This window comes from Atractosteus spatula, chromosome 23, assembly GCF_055471065.1.
Source record: "Atractosteus spatula isolate fAtrSpa1 chromosome 23, fAtrSpa1.hap1, whole genome shotgun sequence".
NCBI lineage: Eukaryota > Metazoa > Chordata > Actinopteri > Semionotiformes > Lepisosteidae > Atractosteus > Atractosteus spatula.
In genome coordinates, this window is record NC_142728.1 from 13,062,116 (window position 1) to 13,080,291 (window position 18,176).

At 39.0% G+C, this 18,176-nt stretch overlaps 2 protein-coding genes across 11 annotated transcripts in view; one reads left to right on the forward strand and one right to left on the reverse strand.

The window, feature by feature from the left end:
- The window catches only part of cdk5rap2 (CDK5 regulatory subunit associated protein 2), a 51,209-nt gene extending 39,169 nt beyond the window's left edge, over positions 1 to 12,040 (forward strand). For 5 of the 9 annotated variants that reach the window (XM_088940491.1, XM_088940498.1, XM_088940496.1 and 2 more), the window contains 13 exons: positions 917 to 1,000; positions 1,312 to 1,644; positions 2,060 to 2,185; positions 2,868 to 2,984; positions 3,497 to 3,686; positions 4,452 to 4,573; positions 6,711 to 6,971; positions 7,611 to 7,730; positions 8,006 to 8,271; positions 9,066 to 9,212; positions 9,349 to 9,487; positions 9,960 to 10,006; positions 11,441 to 12,040. In XM_088940491.1, coding sequence (XP_088796617.1) covers positions 917 to 1,000; positions 1,312 to 1,644; positions 2,060 to 2,185; positions 2,868 to 2,984; positions 3,497 to 3,686; positions 4,452 to 4,573; positions 6,711 to 6,971; positions 7,611 to 7,730; positions 8,006 to 8,271; positions 9,066 to 9,212; positions 9,349 to 9,487; positions 9,960 to 10,006; positions 11,441 to 11,479 — 1,991 coding nt within the window. In that variant the 3' untranslated portion in view covers positions 11,480 to 12,040. The remainder of the gene's footprint in view (positions 1 to 916; positions 1,001 to 1,311; positions 1,645 to 2,059; positions 2,186 to 2,867; positions 2,985 to 3,496; positions 3,687 to 4,451; positions 4,574 to 6,710; positions 6,972 to 7,610; positions 7,731 to 8,005; positions 8,272 to 9,065; positions 9,213 to 9,348; positions 9,488 to 9,959; positions 10,007 to 11,440) is intronic. The other 4 variants (XM_088940492.1, XM_088940499.1, XM_088940497.1 and 1 more) reach the window with 4 other exon arrangements.
- Positions 9,642 to 18,122, reverse strand: LOC148816187 (uncharacterized). 2 transcript variants are annotated; one of them, XM_088940501.1, is made up of 8 exons: positions 17,839 to 18,122; positions 17,218 to 17,420; positions 16,754 to 16,868; positions 16,098 to 16,210; positions 15,239 to 15,338; positions 14,988 to 15,109; positions 13,780 to 13,992; positions 9,642 to 13,511 (listed from the first exon to the last, which is right to left on the reverse strand). In XM_088940501.1, exons 2-8 carry the CDS (start codon positions 17,309 to 17,311, stop codon positions 13,393 to 13,395), a joined length of 876 nt encoding a protein of 291 aa, XP_088796627.1. In that variant the 5' UTR covers positions 17,312 to 17,420; positions 17,839 to 18,122; the 3' UTR covers positions 9,642 to 13,392. The 2 variants fall into 2 exon arrangements, with proteins under 2 accessions (XP_088796627.1, XP_088796628.1); XM_088940502.1 differs by having other exon boundaries at positions 17,871 to 18,101.
- Positions 18,123 to 18,176: the final 54 nt, after the last annotated feature.

The following is an 18,176-nucleotide window of genomic DNA, read 5'->3' on the forward strand; positions in this document are numbered from 1 at the left end:
AATTTTATTTCGCGTGGACGATGGAAAAAAATATTTAAGGCTATGAAAGGGGAAATCAAAGGTATTTTGCATGTGTGTTTAGTAATGGTTTATGAAATGAGCATAATACTGGTTTTTAGTAGCATTCTTTGTCATCAAGGCTGTTTCAGATGCCTGTTTTTATTGCATGTATAGTAAATAGGTCCAGTAGACTTTAGAAACAATATGATGAACAAATTGTACTTTGAAGGCTTATGTTTTGAAAGCAGCATTTCACTTTTAGAAGATGGGGATTTTTTATTATTTTGAATGTTGTTGAAAAACTGAAGATCAGACGTCATGGACAGTCCATTATCTCTTCTTCAGAATTCAAAGTTGGACTTTCTTGATCTTCTTTTTTCTGCTATTATGTAATTTTGTAATTCTCATACAGAGAGAACTTTGACATTTGGCTAAATTTATCTGTGATGATGTGCTCCAGTAGAGTATGCACTCTTGACACATCAAGGGCATCTGTTAGATCTTTGCATCAGCTAAAGGCAAGATCAGATCACTGTGAATGAATTTGTCATTGCTCTTATTTGTCTGTGATTCTTTCTATTCATCTATCAATATCTGTATACAATGCATGCCCCAAAGTCACTGATAATGGAACTGTGTAAAGTGCCTTTACGGGCATAAATAAGTGACCTGCTTTCACAGAGCCTGGCTTTTCAAATTCATTTTCCATATCAAGCGATTAATCTTACCAACAGTCTCCAAAATGGAGCTTAAAGGAGCTGCAGCCAGCATTTCAATCTTTCTTTTGCAGATAAGCCTTATATTGGCAAGAACAAATTTGAAAGAAATAAAAAAATCTTGAGAACTAAGCTTGAAAAGCAGGACAAGCCTGTGATGTAAAACCTGTCCTTACTGGTATTTTTTGGGGTTATTTTAGCTGAAATAAAAGTGCCTAATGGAGTACACACAGAAGAAGCTACATATCCACCCAGTGGCTTAGTTAGGAAGTCTTCTGTTGCAGGTAAGTGATTCTTTTGTGTAGAGATCAAGCCTGATTGTGGATAAGTGGCATTTGAGGGAGTCTTTGAGTGCATCAGATATGTACAGACATATTTCTGGATGTGTAACTAGAAAACATTGTGAGCAGTCAGCGTTGAGGTATGCCAATGATCTTGATTTTATATAATGGTCATTACCCATATCTTAATGATAATCCAGAAGTAAGATTCAATCCATTTGACATATGAAGCTACATGGGCGCATTTCAGTGAACAATGCTTATGGGCTAGAGAAATGAAGTTTTAGTTTAATGCTATTGAAATACACTTGCAGGGGATGAAGTTGGAAAGCAGAGCTTCTCTCAGCCTGTTCTCAACCCTGAGGAGCCTGAGATCCAGACTGACAGTGCCCTAGCGCAAAGCAAACACCTCCAGGAGCTGCAGAGGGAGAACACCCTGCTGCTGGATAAGCTGAAAAGCAGCGAGCAGCTGAACGATACCCTGCGCAGCGAGCTGGACCTTCACCGCTCCATCCTGGCTGATAGAGAGGAAGCTGGGAGAGAGAGAGAGCTTTCTCCCACAGCCCTGGACAAGACGGCAACATCTCACCCGGAAAAGGAATCACGGACAGAAGGAAAAAATGAGGCACCAGGTCTGATGAATGCAGGTACCCTTCAAATAGGACTGTTTTTAAGTGCCTTTGGAATTTTTCTGAATGTACTAAATCAGTAATGGTGTTTAAATGCAGATCAAGATGTGTCTTGTAGTAGAGACTACAGTGGTTTGAATCTGGACTAGTTCATTTTCAGAATGGCTTGTTACTCTACAGGCAGCAGTGCAAGTCAATTCTAATTATTTCCTTCAGTGTGAGTTTTATTTAAAAAAAACAGTTTACTTCCAAATATTTTGGGTTCATTTCTAATTCTGCCCACTTTGTTTTCATCTGGGGCCTTCCAAACATCTTCAGCTGAAATTAATCAAAAGGGCACCCTACAATTTGTCGATACATTTAAAGGAACCTTTTAAAGTAAAAGGATCTTCTTTACATTTGTAATGTTAAGTCCTTCCATCCTTCCCATCAGATCTCTTGGCCGAGCACCTTCAGGAAATCCGGAGTTTGCGACGGCGTCTGGAGGAGTCCATCAAAACCAACGATCGCTTGAGAGAGCAGCTGGAGAGAAAACTGGCCGAGGTGGAAAGAGACCCAGGTTGTTCTTTTATCTTTTCGTTGAAGAAAACCTGCCACAATTTAGATAGCACACTGTACATATAATTACAATTTCCAGTTGTAAGTTGCAGCTGGGGATATGTTGCCATATAGGGAGTGGGGCTACATGAGAAAGAGCTCTTAATGTTGTCATGTCTTTTCCAGCTGGCTTCGAAATCTGTACACGTGTTCAACCTTAGAGTTTGTCTGCTGTCTTTTAGCTTTGGGTGATGATCTTTGAAGCATTTGCTGCCCTTAAGGATAAAGGAGTTATCGTGGTTGCCAGTTTAAAGGTTGTATAGAAAATCCTGTGTATACTATCTTTCAGGTTCCAGAGTATCACTTTGTTTGATACTTTGTAAACCAAGTATCACTTTGATTACTGCTGATCATAAAGTTTTTTTAATTTAAACGAAGAGGGAGAAAATAGCCATGATCATATTTTTTTTTAGTGAGATGAACAGTATAAAGTGCTGTGTTTGTGTTTTCTTGAGTGTGATTTTGCATTCATGCAATTCACTGTGCAGTGGTCCTGTTTTGTAGGGAGTGCATATCAAACCGTTCATTTTTCATTTGATCTGCTGTTACAGGACCAAAGCAGTGCTGTTATTTTCTCCAGCAGTTTTCCTTCAATGCAAATCATTTAGAAACATAACTGACATGGAATCTGTTTCACATTTCAGCCTCTACAAACATTTTTATCCATGGGACAGAAGAACAAGGCCAGTTGGAGAAGGAGATCCGCTTCTTGTGGGGGCAGAACCAGGCTCTGAAGGAGCAGCTGAATCTCGGGTCCCGAGGTACTGTACAGCCCCACGAAGTGCTCCACACCTGGCAACCCTCAGCAGGCAATGACCTCTGGCACCTTAATGTGGGGCCCACAGCAGAGCATATTAGTTAGGCAGTTAGTTGCTTTGAGACTTTAAGTATCTGCCAGAAGCATTCTCTAATAATTTCCTTTACAAAGCAAACACCATCTTGACTTCATGTACTGCAGTTAAACAGGCTGAAAGTCGTAAGCCAGCCGTTAGGAGGATGAGCCTTCCCTCCAATGGATATAGTCCAAGAAATCCTATTATAAGGCGTCTGGCTTGAATATTGTAAGATCTGACTGGTCTGTTTTCAGCTTTAATCATATGGGACACTCTCAGACTCAACAGTGACCTTCCAAAATCCCAGCTATGCTTTATCCCTTTTATCAGCTGTAGGCATGTTAAAAAATAGTGACTGTAGGGTAAACTCAGGCGTTGTCTTGTCCTCCTTACCTGGTTATTTCTGTTTTTTGCTCGGCCTCCTGGTTGCTGGTAAACAGATAAGCAAAAGGAAAACGAAAAGCTGAGAGAGTCCCTTGCCAAGAGAAATGCCAAGCTGGAATACCTGCGGAACGAGTACGAGCTGATGCAGAAGGATAACAGCAGCCTGCGGAGCCGCCTTGGCTACACGGTGGAAGAGAACAAACGCTTCAAGGACACGCTTCTCTTAAACCGAGATGAGATCAACGGGTAAGACATGTCCCGGCTGGAGCTGAGTGCCAGCATGATTACAGTGCTTTTTCAGTGCCAGACATGTTCTGCTTATTAATAAAATACACCGCAATTCATATATCCAAACATTACAGTAATGCAACAGTACATTTCTCAAATGAACAAGAATATAACTGAATACAAAACTGCACTATATCAAGAAAAGAGGAATTCAAAGTCTAACCACTAGAGGGAAAGAAGAATTATACTGATATACAATGTATAAAATAGAATATTGAAATATTGTAGATGTTTTGTAACAATGTTGTAGATATTGTTCACTTATGTTTATACAGATTATGAACAAATGACAAAACATACTGATTGGTAACATAGTTTGGCGATTAGTGTATTAGATTACAGACTGAAAATGGACAGAAATTAACACATTTATTACTGCATACTGTTGTGCTTTGTCCAAATATAAAGATAAACCTTTGTCACAACAGTGTGGCATTCTTTCTTGATTGCAATGTGGATAATATTGCATAAAGCTTTGATCAGTAACTGCAGACTGAATCTAGACGTAATTCCTTTGGTTAAAACTCGAGGTGTTCTGTAACTCCACCTTGAGTTCCTGCATTTCTGAAAATCGCTTCAGCTTGGAATATTTTGACAAGACTCAGTACCTACAGGTAGAACCTGATCGGAAATTATTTGGACATTTTCTTTAAATGGCTCGAGCTCAGGCTGTAGTGTTTCCACAGCCCCCAGTGTTCATGAGCTCTCCTGGCTGTTTCGCAGGTTGCAGTGTGAAGTGAATGCACTGCAGCAGCAGCTCGCCGACAGCCAGCACCTCTTAAAATCCCTGCATGTGGAGCTACAGGTCTATGAGCAGCTCAAGGCAGCCCGTGACAAAAACACAGGTATGCGCCAATGGGATCACATCTTTCCATAGCAAATTTGTTTCTTCAGTTCGCCTTCTGTTGGATGCAGCCTCTTCATGTTTGAGCCGCTGCGATTTTCATGCGATTTGCACGAATGCAGATAAAGTTGAATAAACAATAAAGTACTGAAATGTCCTTATTCAAAATATCAGTACAAAACAGTGAATCAGTAGGGTGCAAAAAAGGTTCACATCAAGTATGATTTCCCTGACTGGGTTTTATTTTATTGAACTCCATTTCGATTTTAAGGTTTATGAATACTTGGTTTCTCGCAATCTGTTTACTGCAGTAAAATATCAGGTGGAGCTGGGTTTTTTTTTGTGCAGCCCAGTCATGTCTTTTTTTTTTCCACAGCTCAGCTCTTGCCCTCAGGCTAGTCTGGGCTATCTTACCGGGTCAGTTTGTTCCAGCTCAGCGAGCTGCAGCGCGAGTGTAATTTCTGTGCAGTGTGTCAGACCACATGAAATACATGTCTGTCTCCACTTATTCAGAGGAAACCATTCTTTGTATTGCAGCTTTGTCTTGCGAGTTAATTATGTTCATGTTTCTTTAAAAGAAAGCTTTAAAAGTAAGCTTAATTATTGAAGAGATAAGAGACACACCTGGGAAGTGAGATAATAATATCATTTCTTGTTTTTGTATTTTTGCAAACTATGCAGTCTAGTGACTTGACGTTAGCTTTGCGCCCAAATATATAAAAAAATGCTGCCTGTATTTATGTATTTATATAATTGGTAAGCTGGCTGTAGGCCCAGAACATAAAAAGAACTAACTGTTGTCTAGTCTGAAACTTGGATATAATTAATTGGCATGTGTTGCTGTCTTATCATTTGTTTAGAATGTGTCATAGTAACTTGTTTTGTTTTAAGGTATAAAGGACCATCTTCAGCCACTTATTTTTTAAGTCTGGTGGTTGCAAGCCAGACTTCCATATGCATATGAAATAAAGAGACTACTGCTTTACAGACACCTGAACTTTGTCATTTGTATGACACAACATTATTGTATGAAAAACAATTCAGACTACATGATCTAGTTGGGAAGAGACATTCTGCAGTTGGCTTTCTAAAATATTCAAAAAAGTCTTTTTTCTAAGAAGTCATTATTTTTGTCTGGCCAGTGTTACAGATACAGTAAGTACTGTATCTGTAGTAGTGTCTAGGTTATGAATTTATGCTTTCATCTTAGATATTTTTAAACATTGTTAATGTTCAAAATGTCCAACATGTGAGGGTATTCTAAAGTTGTAATATTCAGAAAATATTGGTAGCATAGTTTGGGGATTAGTGTATTAGATTACAGACTGAAAATGGATAGAAATGAACAAATGTATTACTGCATAATGTTGTGCTTTGTCCATTAATAAAACTGTTCTCTATATCTGAACTGTGAATAAGGATGTAATATTTTAATAATGCAAACAAAAACCAAAAAAAGTTCAATAGGGAAGCTTTCTTATGGTTTATGAGTTTCCATGGTTTACAATTAGACATTTAGTGGTATTTGTAAAAAGGGCAAGATATCAATATTTTCCATTTTATTTCTTGTGCAGGCTCATAATTATGTAAGCCATTATTTCATCACAAACCTGGTTCAGATCATTAGTTTTACATGAAGTAGTTCCAAGTAGGGAGCTGCGTCAGCGTGCGTAGGCAGCAAAGGAACAAGTAAACATTTATTCCATGCTGAAAAGAGAAGAAAAGAAACAGTCGCACCCGGAGAAGGCTCCACAGCTGAAATGTTGTTTCTTTTCTTCTCTTTTCAGCATGGAATAAACCTTTACATGTTTCTTATTAGTTTTACATATTTGGATTGTAACATCAATGTAATCGACTGTTTCTGTTAAGTTGATAATGATCTTGTTGTGTTATAATAGTTTAATTGAAATATACAGTACAGTATCTATACATTTAATACTGTCAATGTTAAAGTTTTATCCAGTGCTGTGAATTGTAGCAAATTAAGGAAATGTCATGAGTATAATTACATCTCAAGCAAATTATTAAGCTTCTAAGATATATCTTCCTGTCTTTATGTACAGTATGTTGACTTGAGACTTGTATTTTCCTAGAGATTGCATTCGTGTACTAAAAACCTAAACTGTGATCATCTGTAGTTTCAGATGCAGCTGTGGGGCAAACCCCAGACACACCTGTCCAAAGTCCCGGACCCCTGGACCTGAGTGAGCTCCTGTCTGAAATTCGCCATCTGAGAATCCAACTGGAGAGGAGCATCCAGACTAACAACGCCCTGCGCCAGAAACTGGAGGAGCAGCTTCTGAGGGGGCCAAGCAAAGCAGAAGGATCGCCATCAACCATCAATATCAATTACCTCCTGTCAGGAGAGCACAGGCACTCAACACTCAGCAACAGTGGAGGTACGGATCACTGCTGTGGATGTTCCCTGTTCCTCCTAGGACAGGGGTGGACAACTGTAGTCCCAGAGAGCCATGCCATCTTCCTCCAATGGATCTCGGTTTATTAATGGATAATAAGCCTGCTGTTAGTGCATTAATAAAACTATTTTAATGAAACAAGGTTCCTTCTGCAAATAGCCCTCCGGTTAGGTTCAGGCTATAGTAAGGATTAAGGTCTTATTGCTAATTGCAGATATAAAAGTACGCATACAAATAGTAGAGATTAGTTATTATTACATCTGTTGTTCTTTTAATACTTTATAAATTCTGTTTATATAACATTTATAATGGCAACTGCAATCTCTAAAGTGCCACATACAGAGCGTAGCTATGTAGAATACAGTCCCTGTGGGTCACATACAACAAACTCTTATACACACAGGGAAAGTGGAGATATAAAGAGGATTATGAGAAAGAAACATATACTTTATTTGAAAACAGCTGAGCAGGGAAAACTGGTTTATGTTCGGATCCCATTAGGATGGCTGCCACTATTATACTCTATGGGTCCATTTTCTTAATATAAATATTTCAGTGTTTAAAGCCGGAGTTCCCCGGAGCTATACAAATCATAAAGGGAAGTCTTTTTTTGTGTTTTAGATAATGCTGCAAAATCGCCAACAAATGACAATTGTGAACATTTCCCACATCCGTCTTTCCACGGGTCAGCAAAATCGGGCCGAACTCCAACGGGCAAGGACGTTTCCAATGTCTTGCAGGGTGTGTTGTACGGATACATTTTTTTTTTCCATTAAACACCATGAAACTGTAACACGGTTTTAGCTCTTTGTATAACTGCTCATCTGTTTCAGCTACTTTGAAATGACTTGCATTGGGGAAAAAAAAAAATAAGATGCTATATTTACAAGAAATGCCAGCTTTTGCGTTAAAAACAATCCATTTAAAGCTCGGGAACTGAGAACGGGCATTTTGTAAAGAATGTCCAAGATGGGCCTCGTCAGAGGTTTGCAAAAAAGCTTTCTGTTGGATTTCAGAGATCAACAAGCGCATGAAAAGCGACCTGGACTGTGCTTCCCAGTGTAGCAGCAGCTCCGCAGACAGTGCGTCTCCCACCCCCTCTCGACTGGTCCCAGGCCACCGCCTGTGGGCCAACAAGAACGGCCGCCACGTACTGGGCCTCATAGAGGACTACAATGCTCTGCGAAAGCAGATTTCAGAGGGGAAGATGCTGACCCACGGAATGGACAAGCACCTGCAGGAGTGCTTCCACGCTCTTTCTCAGCAAGCCTCGGAATCGAAGGTAGGTCCACTGTGGCCGAGCACAGGAACAAGCTTTTACCTCCACCCATGCACCGACGAAAGGGAAATCCTGCACGTGAGACAACACAACTGAGTAGAGAGCTCGCAACACTGTAGGCAGGCATTTACTGAGACAAAACTCTGGGCTTGTAAACTTGGACCTCACCACAGTCAAATTAATTCCAGATGCTTTATTGGCATGACCAATGAGTAAAACCAGTGTTGCCAAAGCAAAACAAATACATTTAACTTAAAACAAAAATCTACAGACATTTACAATAAAGACACAATCATAAGATATTTACATATACACATATGGAGTATCACTGGTAGACAGGCTCACTGTTCCTCAGGCTGTGACAGGAGGTCACACACTGGGCTGCCAGTTCAACTGAGTTCCCCCCTCCCTCTCCCAGTAGGATTGGGAGTTGTTGTAATTCTGGGTAATCGGGCTCTGTTTCTTTTTGCCGTGACTTATGTTGGTTTAATTTTCGGCTCGTGTGTATCTCACAGTCCCTTATGCTTAATGGTATTTAAGTAAAGGAATGCAAAAATGAAATTCATTCCTTAGTGTTTTTATGGTTTTAAGGGTTCGTATTTATTCTCTAAGGAAATAGTTATTTACCAGGAAACACTGAGGTTTTAGATCCTTTCACTCTGTATCCCATGGGGAAAAGTGTGCTCAGGGCTAAAGGCTTTTATTTACAATTTTTATCATACAGCAAACAATACACCGAATAGGAGCACGAGGCCAGGATAAATAAGTACTCAAACTTGTCTGGCACTTTTTTTCAGGTACTGGATCAACGGTTTTTAAAAGGCTTCTCAACCAACGTCAACACAATGCAGCAGATTCTAGAAGAAGCCAGTCGTTTACTAAAGCTTTTATGGAGAATTTCCCTTCCTACAAATACACCTGTCAACAGCAGTCAGAGCCATCAGGTACAAGAATTTCATATTCTGTGATGTACCCTGCATGTGGGAAAACTATGGTCAGCGTAGTTCTTGTGACCGCATTTACATGGACTAACTAAAAATGAGAATGCAACCATAATACATTTTTCTTTTGCCCAATTAGGATGAAATGTTGAAGAATGAAATCACAAGACTGAGGAGCAAGTTATCTCAACAAGAGAGACTGCTTACGGGCACTGTTAAACGCCTGCGCACCACCAACCAGCTGAAAGAGGGAATGGAGAAAGTCATCATCAATCAATGTAAGCTATGGAGCACAATCTGCTTTCTCATCCGAAACACTGCATTGATCTGTTCTGAAATGCCATATAAAATATATATATACATACAGTGTTGCAGAATGTATGTTGTTGTGTTGTGTGTTTATTTTCTTTGGGTTGGTATGGAAAGATATCATTTAAAAGATTTTCAACTTTTTATTATTACATTTGCTGTATATATTTTAGTATACACAGTTCTCCTCTTCCTCACAAAACCAATATTACAGAAACAGTTTCTTTAGTGAACATGTGTGATAGAGTAGTCAGGATGAATGCCCGTTCCGGTTGATTTATGTTTTTTTTTTTTAAAGCATCATTGTTGCTTGATGTTTTGTTAGAGAAATACATTTTCAACCTTTCTGAAGCGTATACAGTAGGTTGACTGGCATAGCTGATGTTTTAAAGCTGAAATACTCAAAAACAGAACCTTAGATGTTCATTTTTTTTCTTGCAGTGTCTCTGACCCATGGTGTACTGAAGAAAGCTAGAGGCAACTTAGAGGTGAGTTACAATAAAACTAAACTTTTAGATTTATTGTTTTATATCTTGAAACTACTCTTGTAAGCAAATAAAAAAGGAAGAAAATTACATAAAGGTACTTTTAGTCTTATAGAACTATCTTATTTAAATATTGCTGTTGAAACCAAATAATAATGAATAGATACCTCTGAATTTTCATTTTAACAAAATACTCAAAGATGAAGGCAACACATTTTTCCTTTAGTAACGTATCAGCTCTTTCATTCAGTCCTTTAAATTCTTTTGTGAATATACTCCCAGATGAAGACACACTTTAGCTCCCCAGGAAACGTCTGCTTTAAGTTACTCGTCTTTTTCACACTCTTCATATTCTAATGTCTCTGGCTTCCTCCTATTAAATAGTGCATTGGCTTTCCTAATCCCATACCCTACCAATCTAACCACTTTAAGCCTCTTCGCTCTAATGGTATGCTTTTTGATTTGCTTTCTTGTTATGTCTCACTGCAACTATTGTCCTTTATTTGAGCAATTGCAGACAAATTATTTCACACTTTTTGGCCTTAAAGGCTTGCCAGGACCAACTGAAGGTCAGTTTATTTCAATGAGGATGCTTTTGGATTCTCTAATGCATGTTTATTTAATGTGTAATGCATTAAATAATATTAGCCAGTGATGCATTTGGCTATGGCCAATTCGAGAATGTGTGTTGTTTAATCTGAACTGTGAAACCTTTTTATCTTTTTGTACAAAGAATGCTACAGGCGTGGTAGCATTTCAAATGGAATGGCATGGCTGTCTCCAAGTACGCACGTTGGTTGTGTCTTTGTAAGATAATGTGCATTCCATTTCTACCTCACAGTACAGGGTAGTTTTAGGAGAACAGTGATGAGCGTGAAGCATCATTGTGAAAGTCTCTGGTACAAGTGCAAAGCGTGTGCTTTCAGGACATATTAGAAACTGGTGGAAATGCACTTCTGTGCCCCACATCATGATACTTGTCCCAGTCTCAGCTGAAGGCTAGATGAGACGGGTCTGCAGATATTTCAAGACCTTGTATAATACATGCCCTCCTCAAGCTGTTTCTGCTCCTATAAGAGCCGCAACAGGTTATTCATTGCAGGTTCCTAATATTTTGGTTAGAGAGTATAAAGTCAGAGCAGCAACTTGCTCTTTAATTTATTAAATTAAAAATGCTCATTTTGAGCAGTTTTTTACTACTACTGTAATGTGTTCTGTTTCTGCCTGCCATTTCTCTATTTAGAAGGATTATTACAAATCCGTAACAGCTGTTTTAAAATTACCCTGTACTGCATATAGTGTAGCTCAGAATTCTTTTGTGCATTGGGTTTCCTAACTTGTGCACGCTGCTAAAATAAAACAGTGTCCTCGGCAGAAGTTATACAGTAGCTTTGTAACATTTCTTATAATGAATGAATATACATTTTCTCTCAACAGATTCATCCCATGGAGGAAGTCCCAGTACATGGGAACTAAATCAGAGGACAGACACAGACATGTTCCAGTGTTTCTACAGACACAGTGAAGCATCGGACGAGCAGCAGAGTGAAATTTCAGCATCTTCACTTTGTAGCGATTAAAAGCTTTGTCCAATGTAATTCATCCAAAAACTTGCATCTCTGCAATTTCTTTTTTATCATACCCTTTTATCATTTTTACGGTACGCTTTATAAGATTACTTTGGGAGATTGCACTATTTCCTAGGTTTGTGATAACCTGTCAAGCGAAATTTTAGTCACACAATACTGTATAGAAAATGTACATATTGCAGTTGTTTTAAATTTCTTAGGCTGGAAAAAAAAAGTATAGTTTTAAGTGTTCGGTTAACTTTTTTATAGAAAGAAACTTTGCACTGCCTTGTTTTTATCATGAAGCTGTTGAATTTCAGAAATGAAAATATTTAAATTGTTACTTAAAAAGCATACCTCTTTATTGTTAATGTTTAATGTTGATTTGTGTATCTAGAACTGTTAAAGAGCTGTTGAAAAGTATGAAAAATGTGTACACAGAGACATTAAACAAAAGCACAGCTTGAAACATGCTGTCGGAATCATTTAGATATTCTATGCTATGATACAAGTTTTAACTGGTATCTGATGGTGGGTATGAAAAGAATTCTATAATTGTTCCAAAATCTAGTTAGGTGGGCACCTTAAAGTGTATGATGCCTTCATATTTTCCTTTGATTTAATCAGATTATCAAATATAAAGGAAATCAGGTAGGAAATGTTGTCTCTAAGAAAAGATGACATGCGTTTTAAGCAAAATATTGTAGGAAACTTAAAATGAGACACAGTTTGAAAAGCAAAACCTAGATTTTACAAGAAATTTAAATTAGTTGAGTACTTCCTCATTATATTATACATTATATTGCATGTAGTCTCCAGGAAGAAAGAAATATATTTTGAGACTAAAGATTTTGATCTAAACTACATAATTCAGTTACAGATACTTATTAAACAATTCAGATTTGTTAGGCAGTTACAGCATTTTAGCCATGTTTAAATACTATAATCCGATTTTGTTTTGTTAATGTGTTTAGTTTCCGAAAAGAAGATGTAGTCCTAATAATCATATGCATATAAATATGTTTATTTTTTCTCATATACATGGATAGAATTTTAATTACATTTTCTGCAGAAAATTAAACGGGCAATATATCGCTTTCTAGTTAAATTGCTTTCTAGTTTTGAGAACTCTCGTTAAATACTGGAAACAGGTGTTAAAAGGAAAAAATAAATTTGATTTGTTGACAAAATAATCTGAGGGGTACCACAGAGTAAACAAGGCTCCCATTTAAGGTATGGGCCCCTAAACCTGCTGGTTTTCTTCCCATTTAATCTGCAATTGTTTAAGTGGAACTTTTTAAGATTTTCTTCTGCTCCAATGTTGATAGTAAGTTACTTATGTCACAGTTCAGAGGAAATCTGTAACATGTATAAGAGCTGGAAAGCTTGAAAAATGAATCATGAGTTTATTTGATTCAAAAATGAATCAAATGAGTCTAACAGAGTTCAGTCATCTACCAGAGCTCGAAGACCAGGCGTGTAAAGCACCTGTCAGAGCACAAGTGCTGTACAGCAGTATCCATTTACAACATCCAGAAAGAAAGCCACACTCTGAAGAACGCTAAGCTTTTTCTAGCAAAAATGGAACAGAAAAACAAGCAATTACTAGATCACAAAATCGGAGTTTTCCCATAGATTTTTGATAAAAGTGAAGGGAGGAGTGATCACGCACCCTTTGAATGACGGCAAAGAAATCTGAAATATGTCCTCAGAGCATCTTTTTATAGGAGGTCCTTGATCTGCGGAAGAAGACGTTGACTGTAAATGGGGGCTTCAGGGAAAAAGTATGTTGTAAATTTCCGAGTCTACTGTACGTGTCGGTCAGTGACGGCGTCCGTCGTTTTCAATACTTGATGCTGCCTCTTCCACTTTCCTGAGCAGTCTATCTGGCGAGTGTAAAAGTTCAGTCACAATGTGTTTCGGCAGTTCCAGCAGCATCCCTGTAAAATATATCATTTTAGTTGACGGGGTTTTTTTCCCCACACGTTCAGAGTCTACGTTGAATCTGAAGACTGAGATTCTGTTCTCAAAACACAGAACGACTTGAAAGCTACAGCTGCCCTTCACCTGAAGATAAACGGTATTTGCAGTCACAGGAACCTAATAATTAACCGTTTACGTATACAGTCCGTGGAAAGCCTGTGCTCATCTGCCTGCAATACAGATTTGCTCAGAAATCCAGTCACCTCCGTGATGGGGCTGATTTACCTGTTATCCTTTCTGCATGTCTTCTGAAGCTTGTGGAAATGATAAAACAGTGCAACTGCTCTCCCAGCGTGTCTGACATCGTGCCCGTGTCGGACGAAGACTGGCTGTAGCGTAGCATCAGGACCGACTGTGCTCTTTGAACTGCGACCTCTAGCATGGCTCTATCACGCAGGACGTGTTGTAGAGTGCCAGGGTCCATTTCTAAGAGCATACCTGAAAACAGGAACAGAACAGGAACTAGAGCAGGCCACCGAGCACAAAAATGCCCCTGTCGCTCACCAACTGTCCCTGCATTTATTAGAATTATAATAATTTCTCACACTTACATAGCACTTTTTTGGACACTCCACTCAAAGCGCTTTACAGGTAACGGGGATCCCCTCCACCTCCACCAGTGTGCAGCCCCACCTGGATGATGCAACTGCAGCCACCAGAATGCTCACCACACATCAGCTATTAGTGGGGAGGAGAATGGAGTGATGTAACCAATTTATAGATGGGGATTATTGGGAGGCCATGATTGGTAAGGGCCAATGGGAAATTTGGCCACACCCCTACTCTTTTCGAGAAAGACCCTGGGATTTTTAATGACCACAGAGAGTCAGGACCTCGGTTTTACGTCTCATCCGAAGAACGGCGCCTGTTTACAGTATAGTGTCCCCGTCACTATACTGGGGCATTAGGACCCACATGGACCGCAGGGTGAGCGCCCCCTGCTGGCCCCCTAACACCTCTTCCAGCAGCAACCTTAGTTTTTCCCAGGAGGTCTCCCATCCAGGTACTGACCAGGCTCACACCTGCTGAGCTTCAGTGGGTTGCCAGTGTGAGTTGCAGGGTGATCTGGCTGCTGGCCATATCGTATTTATGTTCCAGTAGGTCTTACAGATGCACATCAACAGTGAAGGCTTGGAGCAGATGTTTTGGCCAGACTGGCAATATCACTCCCGTTCATTCAGGAATGGCAAAATGTACTTCTTGAGAGCTGGAGGGTGTTTGTTTCAATCTAAATTGATCTTTGAACTCTCTGATTGAACAACCGCCTGCTTCACCTGAACCGATCGAAATTCATTTTCATCCGAGTAGTGTTCAAAATAAAATATTTCCAAAGGTTAGAAATGGTTGATTTAAGGCTGACTCTTAAATCCTGCTGGATTGTCATTCACCACCACCAGAGTTAACCACCCCTGGTCGAAATTTAGTAATCTCACCTGTGATGTCTGCACACTTTGCTGCATCGATTTGCTCTACTATGGCAAACAGCCTCTCCCCCAGCCTCTCCTTCACATCGGACTCTGAAGAATCGCTTGCTTCACTTTCCATCTGTTTCTGTCTGCAGTTGAAAGAAAATGCACATTTTACAACTGATTTTATCCAAAGAAAAAACCTAACGGTTCCTATAGAGATTAAATACACTTGAAATAATCTTGCATGAGAATAGCTCATCAAACTTCACACTTACTCTTCCAGTGATTTTAGTGCAATGGTCACCTTTTCCTCTAAAAGACTGGGATCTGAAAGTAATTTCTGCACATCCTCCTTCTTCTGTTCCAGCAACATCCCTAGATTGTAGAAACAAACATTAAATGAAGATAACTAATATTAATTTTATAATATTAGTGTTTCACATGCAACATTTTAATATTCATAAAATGCCAATAACCATAGAGGTCTAATATCGTATTGTTTTAGAGGTTATCTTAAAAAAATAGAATATGACATCCTTTTATCTATATTTTATTCATGTGCTAAAGATGTGGTTTTAACAAATCTCTCATCACTCTTTAAGCAAGCTATAATACACTCAAATTATTAATTATTGAAAGATCCTGTTTCCAAAACCAGACTAGAAAAAAAGAAAAACCAATGATAAAAACTACATTGCCTGCTAGAAAAGATTAAGACGAAATCTAGGTGTTTTCTTAAAGAATTGTATTCTGTTTCACTAACTGTGGACAATTAATATTATATTTAGATATTTCAACATCTGACATGGTTAGAATACCGTTCTTTGCCAGTTTGTAATCTGTGCACCAAATTTCTGGTTAGTGCAATGCCACCTACTGACCTGTGGCACAAACAACTCAACGAAGGCAACAGAAGTTCTTAAACATTGCAATTATCAATTTCTAATATTTGGAAAATAAAAATTAAAATATCAACTCTCTACAAATACCTGTAGATTTTGGTTATTTTGGCACTGTCCGGTAGATTTTAGCATATCTGCTTGAAGCTGAGGCCGTTAAGGTGATGTGTGTTCAGAGGCTCAGACAGACATGCCATAATCCATATCTGCACACTTTCAGTTTGCAAGAAATCACCTGTTATCTGCTCAGTATATCCAGTGTTGTAGACGTCCACGAGCTCATACAGCTGATCACCCTGGGAGTCGGTGGAGATAGAGGTCCCATCTTCAACATAAGGTTCAGTCTTGCTGCAGAGAAACAAGAGTATAGCAAGATCAGATTTGATCACTTTTATTGGCCATATACAATTTTCTTGTATAAGGAATTTGTCTTTTCGCATAACTCAACTTGCTCTCCATGAGACACACAGACAGGGAGAGAAGCTGGGGGTCAGAGCGCAGGGTCAGCCATTTATACGGCGCCCCTGGAGCAGCTGGGGTTAAGGGCCTTGCTCAGGGGCCCAACAGAGTAGGATTCCTCTGCCAGCCACAGGATTCGAACCGGCAACCTTCCAGCCACAGGCGCAGATCCTGAGCCACAGAGCCACCGCACTGTGGTGTAAACACCACATATGTTTTCTTCTGCTTTAGCCTAAACCTAGTAAACATCAATTAAGTTTCAAGAAGCCAAGAATAAAGTTTAGTGTTAGCTGCCCCCCAGATAAGAGAACAGTCCAGCACTGATGTGAAATAGCCTTCAGAACTTCTTCAAATGGTTAAAGTACAGGAAAGAAACAAAGCATACGGCTTCCTCAACAATCATTCTTTATATGGACAGTTTCCTCAACTCACCCAGTCTCTGCTAACTGCCGTAGAGCAGTGAGAGCTTTTTCAACACCTTCAGACAACATCCTTTCATCCTGTAACATCTCTTTGATGACTGAGCTGGGAAGGTCCAGCAACATCCCTGCGGAGTGTCCCCAGACAAAAGGGAATCGGAACATATAATTGTTTTTGTCCATCAATACGATCTCTTGCGCCTTTTCTGAGGTCACCAGAAGCCCCACAACTAGTGTGGTAAGTATTAAATGAGAAAAAAAAACCACTTCATGATTCTTAAAATGTTATTTTGTTCCAAACTAAAATATAGTTCCTCATGTCTCCTAACTGCTGTCTCCCCTGAATTTCTATATGATACAAACAAAATGTAGTCATGTTTTTTAAAGAATACATTATAATAGGTTTATCTTGTACACTTTATTCAGTGTTAATAAGCAACAGCATGAAGCAAGATAAGACAATTTTCCGTAGTTCACCTGTTAGCTTTCCAGCCATTTCAGTATGTCTTGGGTAAAGGAGAGTATAGAGCTTTTCCCCAAGCAGGTCAAGCTCCTCTTCATCATCCTCCATCAGCAGCAGATGTAAATAGCCTGACCCAATAGATTAGTTCACAGGTTCTTGTGACATCTGGATTTTCTTGTGAAATTGGGCACATGACATTTTCTAATTGTTTTGTATTCTGGAAAAAAAAAACAGGAAAAAATATTAGCACGCTAATTATAGTAATATATGTGTTTTCTTGGCGCTGGCTTAAAAGTTTTTTGGCAAGAACTTCTTCATATCCAGACTAATGCAGTATCCAGACTAACATGCATTAGGCATCTCACACGACGAATGGAGAACACGACTGCATGTACTGTTACATATTTGAGTAAGTATTCTACGTCGACGTTTCCACTAAATGTAATTCCTCACAAGTATGCGGAATTGGTGTTTCATGTAACGGATCATTACATATTAAATCATGATTTAAATCTCACATTTTCTATTGTGTCTGGACATATAATATAGTCACATTCTTAATTCCGACGTCGTTATTTCACTCCGTTTTAACAATCTACGGTGCACTATTAACCACACAAAAACTTGTACTCAACTCATTAATAGTTTTCGTCTGGATCCAACTTACTAAAGTCGTTCTGCTTCAATGGCAGAGCAAGTCTCAGTGTTTTGGCTGTTGTTTTTCCATCATGACATCTTAAGTCTGTAAAGGTAAACGGGTCGACTCTGCATCTACAGTGAATCCAGCACTATTATAATGATGCGCATCTTGTTATTTTTGCATTGCTTGTTAAATGTTTAATTCGGTTATTCTTGACACTGGATTCTTTGGCTAAAGGAAGTAATATCCGCGCAAATTGATGACGTAATACACACGTCTGAAAATGATGATTCTTTTGCAGCCGCATCACACCTTTTGCCATGAGCAGTATCC

Excerpts from the sequence above, each read along its gene's own strand:
- LOC148816187 (XM_088940501.1), bottom strand. The coding sequence starts at position 17,311 with ATGGAGGATGATGAAGAGGAGCTTGACCTGCTTGGGGAAAAGCTCTAT. Across the intron at positions 16,869-17,217 it reads AATGGCTGGAAAGCTAACAG|GGATGTTGCTGGACCTTCCC; the intron begins GTGAACTACGGA and ends GACACTCCGCAG. Across the intron at positions 15,110-15,238 it reads GCACTAAAATCACTGGAAGA|ACAGAAACAGATGGAAAGTG; the intron begins GTAAGTGTGAAG and ends TTTCAACTGCAG.